This window comes from Chiloscyllium plagiosum, unplaced genomic scaffold (assembly GCF_037043375.1).
Source record: "Chiloscyllium plagiosum isolate Xiang-an unplaced genomic scaffold, Cpla_swu_hap1 HiC_scaffold_5, whole genome shotgun sequence".
In the NCBI taxonomy this organism is placed as follows: domain Eukaryota; kingdom Metazoa; phylum Chordata; class Chondrichthyes; order Orectolobiformes; family Hemiscylliidae; genus Chiloscyllium; species Chiloscyllium plagiosum.
In genome coordinates this window covers 33,064,804-33,078,137 of record NW_028270143.1, presented here as the reverse complement: position 1 = coordinate 33,078,137, position 13,334 = coordinate 33,064,804, and the positions used below count along the sequence as shown (strand labels likewise).

Below are 13,334 nucleotides of genomic sequence, written 5' to 3'. Positions count from 1 at the left end.
GCTGCTCACGGCAACTGTATTATGGCACGGGCAGCATAATTTCAGCTTTGAACAAGCTCAATTGACACTTTAATTATTTATTTATCTATAGTGGGTAGGCTATTGATTTTAGAGACCTCCTTTTTATCCCCCCCCTCCCCCAATTCTGGGAGTATGTTTGGGAGTGGTGGATTAGCAACTTCATCTATATTATGTGCCCACCCACCAAAAAAATGTCAAGCTAAATAATGTAGTTGAACAGACATGTGAAACACTGTGCTACATGCACAGAACAAAAAAAAATATTTTCACACAATTTGCAAAAGCATTTATTATAAAATAATTCTCTTCAATGGATTACTAACTTTCACTTTTATTTTGCTTTAGGTTTTATTTAATGTAACAGTTGGAATGACAGATTGTTTTGAAGGAGACAACTACATCAATTTAAAGCCTGTTGGATATAATGAAACGACTGTTATTTCCATAAGTAGCACTTGTGCTTGTCAGTGCAAAGGACAGAAAGGTTACAGTGCTGGTAAATGCTTCAATAAAGAGCTTGACCCAGACTGTAGACTTTGCCACTGTGAAGACAAAGTTACTAATTCTTCCTGCAAAGAACAATGCCTCATTGAAAATTGTCGACAGAAAAAAGATCAGGCTGTGTGCAGTAATCGAGGGATTTGCAACTGTGGGAAATGTTTATGTTACCAGAGCAATCTAGGTCGAGTGTTTGGAAAATATTGTGAGCTGGATGACTTTTCTTGTCCTTATCATCATGGGCGTCTTTGCGCAGGTAAGATAAAAAAACGCATCAAAATTACTAACTCCTCTAGAGTTAACTGCTAGTATGTTATGCTTTTCTTTAATTACTAGTAAATTCAACAATACTGGTAAGCATTTTGTTGCACTGGCCGTTAAAATGTCAGACCCTTAAAAGGATTATGGAGACCTTTCAGACCTTACTTGATTCTTTTCCCTAATATTGAATTTAGTGCTGTACTGAACAGATGGGACATAACTGCTCCACTGTGATTTATTGTCTTTCCTAGTTTCCATGTGAGCACTTCAGTGTTTTGAATACTCATGAAAAGATAAAAAGTTTGAAGGAACAGAATAGTTTTCCATCTGCGCCTACTTTACTCACTTTTTGTGCTGTCCCTCTTTTTTTCATTCTTGCTTTCTCTCTCTCACTCTTTTCCACTTTTGCTCTCACTCTTGCTCTCTTTTTTCCTCTCGCGCTCACTCTCCCATGCTTAAACAAACATATGCTTCAATAAAAATCTTTAATTTTTAAAAGTTTATTAATCGAATAATTAGATTGCCATCTTTAGTGAATTGCCATTTCTTAAAACAAAATATGATGCAGGATAATATTTCATTATTTCAGTATGCTCTTAATAGGAAAATTAAAAATACTAGCAGGATCCACTCATTGATCATGCCTTTTGTCCCTGTGCACATTGAGGCATGTTGTCATCAAATCTTCAAGAAATTGCAGCATCAGTCTTCGAATGGAAAATTGGAAATTACAATGATCTGACGTATACAGTATTTTTGGTATTTGTGACACTGCAGCAAATTTTAGACCAATATAAAATCATAGTTAAATGAGAACAGATATTTCACTTCTTATTTTTAGATGGGAACTAAAGTATATCTGCATGTCTTGGCATAATTAACTTCCATCCTCGAGCCTATTTCAGATAAAGATGACATTTGCTCTTATCTCTCCTTAAGTCATGAGTTGATGTCTAGTATTACACTAAATAGCTGGTATCTGAGGTAATTCCTGATGACTAATTTTGCTTCCTGTTGTCATATAATTTGGTTACTGCCCTGTCAAATGTTCTCATTGTGAATTTCTGTGTCTTCATATTTCATACAATCTCCTTATGTCAAATTTCAGCAACAAACTTTGTCAATAAATCAATTGAATCACTTAATGTGCTTCTTGAAGGTACATTGAGGAGAGAAATGAAGTCATTGAAATTGCTTAGGTTTTCTTAAACGAAATGAGAATAACTGCGCAACTTAATTATTTTACTTTGATACCTTTTAATATGTCAATTTAATTTGACCCTTTTTTTGGATCATGGAAGCTTCTACATGAAGACTTTAACCTCTCTCAAAAAAAGAGAACGGTTTGATATTTTGTGACCTGAACTGTGGCTCTGCCTAAGCCAGGTTCTGCAGCCTGAACCTGTGAAGTGTGCACAATTTTCCTGGGATGCATTTGTAGCATTGAAACTATCCAGATGTTACAATCCTCCAGCCAAATATATTTGGTAAATTTTCAGTGTGTCTTTTTTTTTAAAAAAAAAGAAAAGCAAAGGATACATTTGCAAAATTTTATTCAGGTAAATTTTGTTTTGGCATTTTTATTAACATAGAGGTGTGTATGTGTGTGTAAGTACCGAAGAGTAAAAAAAAATCATCCTGTATAATTAACATAGGCTGCGATTATTTTCACCAGTTACAGCTTTATTTTGTGTTTGACTTATACGTTGGACTTCAGAAAGCATATAATGCTGTGAGGAAAAGAGACAAAGTTGTATCCAAATTCCAGTGTAGTTTAGGGGAGCAGAGAAATCAGCTGGTAGACAGCAGTTATAAACAGGTCATAGCTTGCCAGTGGTATTACTCATTTATTTTTAGAATATTGCTTTCTGACCAGAAGACCATTTCAAAGTTGTTCATTAATTTGTATTTTTGTATTTCCGTTGTAAATTCCAATGCCTGTATTTATAATGTCCATGTATACCTATTATTGTAATGCTCCCAATTGTGGTGTTTATTTTATTCAGATTCAGTAAATTACTGATCTAAGTATGATTCCCTTCACTTCAAAAACATCAAGTAAGGAAAAGAATGCCACAGTTGCAATAATTGACAAACCAGAATTCCTTACATTACGTAAATGATATGTGGAACTTGTTGTAAATGATATGTGGAACTTGTTCAAGGGGCAACTATTGAGTGTCCTTGATAATTATGTACCGGTCAGGCAGGTAGGAAAGGGTCGTGCGAGGGAGCCGTGGTTTAATAAGGAATTGGAATCCCTTGTTAAATGGAAGAGGGCGGCCTATCTCAAGATGAGACGTGAAGGTTCAATTGGGGCGATTGAGAGTTATAGGGTAGCCAGGAAGGACCTGAAGAGAGAGCTAAAAGCAGCAAGGAGGGGACATGAAAGGTCCTTAGTAGATAGGATTAGGGAAAACCCTAAGGCTTTCTATAGGTATGTTAGGAATAAAAGAATGACTAGGGTAGGAATAGGTCCAGTCAAGGATAGTAGGGGGAAGTTGCGTGTGGAGGCGGAAGAGATTGGGGAGACACTGAATGAATACTTTTCTTCAGTATTCACTCAGGAACAGGGCATTGTTGTCGATGAGAATACTGAGGCACAAATAAGTAGAATGGATGGCTTTGAGGTATGTAGAGAAGAGGTGTTGGAAATCCTGGAAAAGGTGAAAATAGATAAGTCCCCTGGGCCTGATGGCATTTATCCTAGGATTCTCTGGGAAGCAAGGGAGGAGATTGCAGAGCCATTGGCCTTGATTTTTATGTCCTCTTTGTCTACAGGAGTAGTCCCAGAAGACTGGAGGATAGCAAATGTGGTTCCCTTGTTCAAAAAGGGGAGTAGGGATAGCCCTAGTAACTATAGGCCGGTGAGTCTCACTTCTGTTGTGGGCAAAGTCTTAGAGAGAATTGTAAGGGATAGGATTTATGCACATCTAGATAGGAATAATGTGATCAAGGATAGTCAGCATGGTTTTGTGAAGGGCAAGTCGTGCCTCACAAACCTTATTGAATTCTTTGAAAAGGTGACGAAGGAGGTTGATGAGGGGAAAGCGGTAGATGTGGTATATATGGATTTTAGTAAGGCGTTTGATAAGGTTCCCCATGGTAGGCTACTGCAGAAAATACGGAGATATGGCATTGAGGGTGAGTTGGAGGTTTGGATTAGGAATTGGCTGGATGGAAGAAGACAGAGGGTAGTAGTTGATGGCAAAGTTTCTTCATGGAGTGCCGTCACTAGCGGTGTTCCGCAAGGATCTGTTTTGGGACCATTGCTGTTTGTCATTTTTATAAATGACCTGGAAGAGGGGTTAGAAGGTTGGGTGAGCAAGTTTGCGGATGACACGAAAGTCGGAGGAGTTGTTGACAGTGAGGAAGCATGTGGCAGGTTACAGCAGGATATAGAGAAGCTGCAGAGCTGGGCAGAAAGGTGGCAGATGGAATTCAATGTAGCTAAGTGCGAGGTGATTCACTTTGGGAAGAATAACAAAAAGATGGGGTACTGGGCTAATGGTCGGATACTTGGTAGTGTGGATGAGCAGAGGGATCTTGGTGTCCATGTACACAGATCTCTGAAAGTTGCCACCCAGGTAAATAGTGCGGTGAGGAAGGCATATGGCGTACTGGCTTTTATTGGTAGAGGAATTGAGTTCCGGAGTCCTGAGGTCATGATGCAGTTGTATAAGACTCTGGTACGGCCGCATCTGGAATATTGTGTGCAGTTTTGGTCGCCATACTATAGGAAGGATGTGGAGGCATTGGAACGGGTGCAGAGGAGGTTTACCAGGATGTTGCCTGGTATGGAAGGAAAATCGTATGAGGAAAGACTGAGGCACTTGGGGCTGTTTTCACTAGAGAAAAGAAGGTTTAGGGGTGACTTGATTGAGGTGTACAAGATGATTAGGGGGTTAGATAGGGTCGACAGTATGAACCTTTTCCCGCGTATTGAGTCGGGTATTACAAGGGGGCATAGCTTTAAATTAAGGGGGAGTAGATATAGGACTGATGTTAGGGGTAGGTTCTTCACTCAGCGAGTCGTTAGTTCATGGAATGCCCTGCCAGTAACAGTGGTGGACTCTCCCTCTTTATGGGCATTTAAGAGGGCATTGGATAGGTATATGGAGGATAGTGGGTTAGTGTAGTTTAGGTGGGCTTGGATCGGCGCAACATCGAGGGCCCAAGGGCCTGTACTGCGCTGTATTCTTCTATGTTCTATGTTCTATGTTCATTATTTGGTTAAAGGGGAAAAAAAGGAAGTGAAGCAAGATAACTATTAGATACAATTGTATATGCAATCAAGACGCATTGTAGATGTGCAGTGGGGAGTGGTGGGAAAGGTAGAAATCAATCTACAAAAACCAATGTGGAATGTCTTAAGATAAAAACTTCGTTTCAAATGCTGGCAAAATTCTTAAGTGAGCTTATCAAAAGATAAGGACCCAAATAAAATAGTGACTCATGACACTGGAATTAATCTTTGTTAGTTATTTCAAGGCACCAGAAGATTAATGTGTTCTCTCCAGAAAGGTAGCCACATTAATTTCTACTGAATACAACAGAAGTAAATGTGAAATCTTGTTTGTTTAAGTCCCTGTCTCGGCTTTTAAGATCCTGGTTGAGCCCCTAATTTGCTAAAAATTATTATGGAGATCAGTGACCTATAAGAGAAATGAATTCCCACAAAATCAATGGGAGTAGAAAGTGGGGTTGTGTAGGTTATTTTGCATTGACAAGCTGTAATCAGTAGAGTGCTGCGACTCATCTACTTACAATCTACATAAATGATTTGGATGAAAGAGTTGATCTTAGTTGTTACTTTTCCTGACAACACAAAGATGATTAGAAAAGTACATTTTGAAGAGGACATAAACAGTCTATAATGGGATTTAGATAGTTAACTGAGTGGGCAAAAATAATGGCAGGTTGGCTCTAATGTGGGAAAAGAATGAATTCATCCACTTTTGCAGGCAAAGTAGAAAAGCAACACATTACATAAATGGAGAAAGATTGGAAATTTTTGTGCTGTATTGGGAACTAGGTGTCCTGGTAGCTAAATCACAAGAAGTTAGAATGTAGGAAAAAAAAGAGATCAGAAAGGCAATGGCATTTATTTCAAAGGAATAAATAGGATTAAAAAAAAGTAGGGATGTTGTTATGATTGTACATGATGTTGGTCGGAGTCACAGAGTTATAAACATCTACAACTCAGGAAAAAAGGCCCTTCGGCCTATCATACCGAGGCCAGTGAAAAACAACCACCTAACTATTCTTACCTCACTTTTAATCTCCTGTTCCTTAGTCTTATCTGGAGGAGAAAGTGAGGTCTGCAGATGCTGGAGATCAGAGATGGAAATGTGTTGCTGGAAAAGCGCAGCAGGTCAGGCAGCATCTAGGGAACAGGAGAATCGACGTTTCGGGCATTAGCCCTTCTTCAGGATGAAGGGCTAATGCCCGAAACGTCGATTCTCCTGTTCCCTAGATGCTGCCTGACCTGCTGTGCTTTTCCAGCAACACATTTCCATCCCTTAGCCTTATCTGCCTTGGAATCGCAAGTGCACATCTCAATACATTCTTAAATTTTATGAGGATTTCTACCTCAACTCCCTTACAGGCAGTGACTCCAAGATGCCCACTACCTTCTGGGTGAAAAAGCATTTTCTCCCATTTCCTCTAAGCCTTCTGCCCCCTACCTCAAATCTATGCCTCAATCATTGATCTCTCTTCATCAAGGAAAAAAGTTTTCTTCCTGTTTACCCTACCTATGGCTGTCATAATTTTATATATCTCAATCATATCCCCTTTGAATCTCCTCTGCTCTAAGGAAAACAATCCCAACCTGTCAGATCACTCTTCATAACTGAAACTCTCCCCCAGTCCTAGCAACATCCTGGTATATCTGCTCTGCACCCCTTTGAGTGCCATGACATCCCTTTTTTATTGTGGATCCAGAACTGTATAGAATACAGTTTCGTGCAGTTCTAGCATAACCTCCCTGCTCCTAAACTCTCTGCCTCGAATGAAAAAGGCAAGTATACCGTACGACTTCTTAATTACTTTATCCACCTGTCCTGATACCTTAAGGGCCCATTGAACGTTCACACCAAGATCCACTGATTTTTGGTGCTTCCCAGGATCCTTCCATTCATTATGTCCTGTTTGTCCTGCATCGCCTCACACTTACCTGGATTGAATTCCATTTGCTACTTACCAGCCCATCTGATCAACCTATCTATATCTCCTGTTATTTACAGCTATCTTTATCACTATTTACCACTCCATTAATTTTCAATTTGCGAACTTACTGATCAACCCTTCCACGTTCAAGTCTAAATAATTGAGAGAAATCACAAACAGCAAAGGCACTAACACTGAGTTCCGTGGAATCCTGCTGGACACAGACTTCCAATCGGACAAACATGCCTCACCCATCATCCTCTGCTTCCTGCTACTCAGCCAATTGTGGATCCAATTTGCCGAATTTCCTTGGATCCCATTGGCTCTTACCTTTGTTGTCAGTCTTCCATGCGGGAGAAAGCTTTACTGAATTACAAGTAGACTACATCAAAAATATTGTCGTCATCCACACACCTGGTCACCTCTTTGAAAATTTAGTCAAGCTGGCCAGGCATGGTCTTGCCTTAACAAAACTGTGCTGACTGTTAGACAGAAGGACAGCACGGAAACCGACCCTTTGGTGCAACTCAGCCATGCCGACCAGATATCCTAAATAAATCTAGTTTCATTTATCAACATTTGGCACCTATTCCTGTAAACCCTTCTTATTCATATACCGATCCAGATGCCTTTTAAATATTGTAACACTACCAGCCTCTACCTCTTCCTCTGGCAGTTCATTCCATACACTCAACACCCTTTGTATGAAAACATTGCCCCTTAGGTTCCTTTTAAATCTTTCCCCCTCACCTTGGATTTCCCCACTCCAGGGAAAATAACTTGTCTATTTACCCCGTCCACGCCCTTCATGTTTTTGTAAACCTCTACAAGGTCACCCTGAGCCTCTGCTGCTCCAGGGAAAATAACTCCAGCCTATTCAGTCTCTCCCTATAGCTCAAACCCTCCAGCCCTGGCAACATCCTTCTGAATATTTTCTGAACCCGTTCAAATTTCATAACATGCTTCCTATCGCAGGGATACCAGAATAGCACGCAATATTCCAAAAGTGGCCTAACCAATGTACAGCCGCAACATGACCTCTTGACCCCTATGCCCAATGCATTAACCAATGAAGGCAACATATCAAATACCTTCTTCACTATCCTATCGACCTGTTCTCAATTAATCCCCGCCTCTCCAAAGCAGACTAATTCTGGCCCTCAGATTTGCTTCCAATAGCATCCCACCATTGAAGTCAGGCTAACCAGCCTGTAGTTTCCTGGTTTACCCCTTGTGCCCTTCTTGGTTAATGGTACCATAAAGGTGGGACCACATTTGGAGCAAAGCATGCAGTTCTTGAGTCCTTACATAAGAAAGTGTAATTGCAATAGAAGCAGTTCAGAGAAAGTTCCCTTGGCTAAATCCTGTGGTGATTGTCCCATGAGGAATGGTTGAACAACTTGTGTCTGCATCTATTGAAGATGAGAAAAATAAGAGGTGTTCTTCATGAAACAGGTATGATTCTAAAGGGAATTAATGGGGCAGAAGCTTGAGACCTCTGGAATTCTGTGCAATTGACAGCGAACATCAATGTTTATTCACACAAGGCTAAGAGATTTCAATTTCTTGCAGCTTCTGCAATAGAAATTTTAAAGCATTTGTATAGTTGGTCCTTGTATTGGGTTATAGTAAAAGGAGATTTAGCTTTAAATGAAGTGGAAAACACTGAATTTTTTAAAGCATTTCTTTACCATCTTATTTCAATGTGGGTTAATTGCTTCTATGCATTGTAAAGTATGTGAATGAGTAAGGGTCTCTCATTGCCTGACATTGGAGCCTAATGGACCATCAGGGCTGGATGGAGTGGCATAAACTGACACTGGGGACATGGTAGGCCATAAAAGGTGGGGGTGGGACATAGCCTGGCTTGAGTTATATGGGTTTTGATGTAGCTTAGCACAGGGATGGCATGAGAGGCTCTTTTTGGACATGTTTTTCAAACTGTTTCCTCATGTATAGTGTGATTCATCACAGTTCTGAGGTGCATGACCTACATGTCATTGAAAGGCTGACCTGACTCCATTTGAAAACTGTGGCAGAAAAGATCATGCCTACATTGGCAAGAGAGTCAGTCCAGGGTGCAGACTCATGACACGAAACAACTCACATTCTTAAAGCACATTGCTGAAAAAAAGGACTATCACAAGTGTTCCCTGAAGGAATTCCTGAATTTTTACAGAGCTCACAAGTCAGCCCAATAATTAATGAAAATCCAGGCTAACATTTATAATTTTCTTAGAGGATAATTTCTTGCCCTCTCTATTTCAATGACTTGTTTGTTCTGATATATGCCAATCAGTCTTAAAATAATGGCTCAGTGGTGAGTTACTGCAATGGTGTTGGAGGTCTTTTGTGAGCAATTCTGAGATGAAGCAGAGGGACCTATCTTATGAATGTGTCCCCAAAATGGATTCAAATCTCTCTTTAAACATAGTGAGCAGTTTTCTGTATTTTTTTTTTCAAAACTGTGGTGCTTGACTCACATGAGGTGTGGAAATGTGTGAACAGCAAGTGAGCTATGGCTCTCCAAGACCAAAATTAATCTTTAGATTCATTCCCTGGTTGTTGTGTAATGGCATGGCAAAATGGTGATGGTTATTTTCACATTTGACATAAGTGCGAAATGGCTGCTCATTATTACTTGTCACACACTTCATTTGGCTTTCCCTGCCATTGGGGTCAGTCAAACTTAAGATCATGCAGGCTGATATTTGAGAGACAGCTGATTCAAAACTAGTGTGTTGTTTGCCCATAGCAAGAGTGAAAATTAGCCCACAGTCTCTCATAGCGGAAAACTATGATCAATTACAATAACCAAGTCAGTCATTAAAACCACTAGGACCATAGGAGCCCAGATGTCCCCACCCTCAGTGTTACTAAGATAGAATTACAGGGAAATGCACAATCTTATTTCCCTTTATTTCCACACTATCAAAACCTACTTTTATAGTGCAATTTCCAAAATCAAGATTTTTAACATGGACTAAATTGGATTGTGGCCTGTCCCAAATTCTACATCTGTAAAAATTAAAGTTCTTGCTGTGAATTTTCATAGAAAGGTATAGTCCCAGAATTTCTCTGCACTAGCTGTTTACAAGGTATTTTGTCAATTGTTTGTAATATATTCTCTTGCCACAGTCTCCAAAAGGCTGCTTTTTTGAACATCACTCTGTATAAAGCAGTGTAGAGCTGGAGCCCTGATATTGTTCAGGTAATACAGAGATATGGAAGGTAAGGGAGGATTTGAATTTAATGCAAAATGGTGTGCAAGAGAGAGCAGTACAATGTAGACTTTGACAAGAGAATGCTACATACCTTTTACAAAATGCCTTGTAAAGAGCCAGTGTAGAACAATCGTGGTACTACAGTTTTATATAAAAATTGACAGAAAGAACCTTATTTTGCTTTCCTAAAGACTGAAGGGATCCAGGTAAATTTTGATGACAGTGGTTACATGGTCATCAAGAGGCATGCTCTAAAATCTAGATATTTCACCATTCAAATTTCAACATCTATTACTGTGGAACTTGACTCTGTCCTGATGAACACTAGCCTGGACCTTGACTCCTAGTGTAATGACATGAACACTACACCATTATGTTCCCACATTGAATGCTGATTTTTTGTTTTAGAAGGATGAAATTATTGTAGCCAGTTTAAAACTTTGCATTATACCATAAAGTTTCCAATATTTTCTTCAAAAAGGCAGCTTTGGAAAGGAAAGGTTTTAATGAATAAACACACCTAAAGCTCTGGTCATTCTGACTCCCAGTCAGAGTTCCACAAGGTAGATACTAATTCATAATTTGTATGTGTATTTTCTATGTCAAACTGTCAAATTAATTCCTGTTTACATTTGTACTATAATGAATTAAGTGTCTTCCCCTGGTGGTTAGAACAAGTTGTATAATCTGTTAAGGGCAGGAGCACATGATTTCTAAAGTTTGGTAGAGAATTGGTTTTGTAATTAATTATATGGCTGACATTTGACTAGTAATGAGCAGGGTTTAATGCCTACATTTTACAAGCTGTGCTAAAGAATATAGAGGGAAGAAAATCTTGTCAACATACACTTTTAACAAATAAAATGGTAATTTTCATCTTTACAGCTTAAAATTAACATGCTGCTACAATCACTGCCCTTAAACCTACCTCTGTAAAAACACAAGTGTGAGTGAGAAATTCAAGTACACAAGATCCAGAATCCAAGAACATAAGTAGCATATTGAAGGAAACCATCCAAAAATGAAGTTTTACAAGGTTTCAATCTAGACATGTTAACATTTCAGTTTTTGAACTGTAAAATGGAAACATTATATTCTGGATAAAACATAAGACAAAAATGCTTAAAATCTTGGAGAAAGGAGGTAATGCAGCTGAGGTATTTGACTGCCACTGAGAGCTCCCACAACCCTGTCCAAATTCTTGCAATTAGATATTTAAGTATTTGAAACAGGCCGGGGACAGGAGGATGGCCAAGAGGCAGACTAGAATGCCTCTGCTTACTAAGATATTGGCCCAGTTTTAATGATGAATATCGGCCCTCAAATCCTCACCCCAAAACACACCCCACATACCGTTATCCATCATACTCCCCATTGTACTTCCATGGCCACTCCTGTTCAGTGACATCTCCATACCACATTTGCCCCCTCTATGCCATTTCTGTACCTTCAATTTTCTTCCAAATGCCACATTTATCCTCTATAACCATTCAACAGTCTCCCTATGTACAGGCCTCAGGAGCAATGTCCTTAAAATGCACATGAAAACAATAAATGTCAAAGAATCTCATAGAATACTGACTCAAACACATTTTAGAGTGATAAACTTTCATTAATAAAACTAATTTAAAATATATATCCTCTCTTAGAGTCATAGAGATGTACAGCATGGAAACATACCCTTCGGTCCAACCCATCCATGCCGACCAGATATCCCAACCCAATCTAGTCCCACCTGCCATCACCAGCCCATATCCCTCCTATCGCTTCCTATTCATATACCCATCCAAATGCCTTTTAAATTTTGCAATTGTACTAGCCTCCACCACTTCCTCTGGCAGTTCATTCCATACACTTACCACCCTCTGCATGAAAAAGTTGCCCCTTAGGTCTCTTTCATATCTTTCCCCTCTCACCCTAAACTATGCCGTCTAGTTCTGGACTTCCCCACCCCAGGGAAAAGACCTTGTCTATTTATCCTATCCATGTCCTCATAATTTTGTAAACCTCTATAAGGTCACCCCTCAGCCTCCAACGCTCCCAGGGAAAACAGCCCCAGCCTATTCAGCCTCTCCCTATAGCTCAAATCATCCAACCCTGGCAATATCCTTGTAAATATTTTCTGAACCCTTTCAAGTTTCACAACATCTTTCCGATAGGAAGGAGGCCAGAATTGCATGCAATATTGCAACAGTGGCCTAACCAATGTCCTGTACAGCCGCAACATGACCTCCCAACTTCTGTGCTCAGTACTCTGACCAATAAAGGAAAGCATGTCAAATACCTTCTTCACTATCCTATCTTCCTGCGACTTCACTTTCAAGGAGCTATGAACCTGCAGTCCAAGGTCTCTTTGTTCAGAAATACTCCCAGGACCTTACCATTAAGTGTATAGGTCCTGCTAAGATTTTACTTACCACACATTAAATACAGGTAGTCCTCTTAAAACTGAATCAAAATGTGAACATAGCACACTACTAACATAAGTGGTCTAAAACTCTTGAAAAGCCAAGCAGTTATAATGGACTCGGCTATAAGAGAGTAACCTTAGGCAATATAAATAATGAAGCTTGTTGAAACTGAAAGGTCAGATAAATTTTTTTTTGTCTCAGCTTTGTCAGATGCCCTGTCAATTAAAGCAATCCAGAAGCATGTGGGAGTTCTGAAAGCATTTGAAAGTTTCCTTTGCAGTTGAAAAGACTCTGGGCATTTAAATCACTTAAGTTTATCACAGAAGTGGTGGAGGCTGGTACAATTGCAACATTTAAGAGGCATTTGGATGAGTATATGAATAGGAAGGGTTTGGAGGGATACGGGCCGGGTGCTGGCAAGTGGGACTAGATTGGGTTGGGATATCTGGTCGGCCTGGACGGGTTGGACCGAAGGGTCTGTTTCCATGCTGTACATCTCTATGACTCTGACTAGAATTGCCAAGCCATGGTTTATTCAGTGCATAATGCATTACAGCCCTTTTCTATTTTGAGAAGACTTACACAATTGTAATAGTCAACTTACCTTTACGGGACAGCGCCCTATAATCAGTCACTTACAATACAGTATCTAATTATTGAAACTGAAAAGTTTTCCTTTTGATGGACCTTGAAATACAAAATAAGATTCCAAAACCAGATGATTTCTTGTCTTTCTCTACTTGGTGCT

General features: G+C 39.6%; 1 protein-coding gene across 5 annotated transcripts in view; it reads left to right on the top strand.

The window, feature by feature from the left end:
* The window catches only part of itgb8 (integrin, beta 8), a 113,310-nt gene that overhangs the window by 82,800 nt on the left and 17,176 nt on the right, over positions 1-13,334 (top strand). For all 5 annotated transcript variants that reach the window (XR_015757172.1, XM_087987088.1, XM_087987089.1 and 2 more), the window contains exon 10: positions 367-775. Coding sequence is in view for 4 of the 5 variants with exons in the window: in XM_087987088.1 (XP_087843214.1) it covers positions 367-775 (409 nt within the window). In the remaining variant the exon portion in view is untranslated. The remainder of the gene's footprint in view (positions 1-366; positions 776-13,334) is intronic.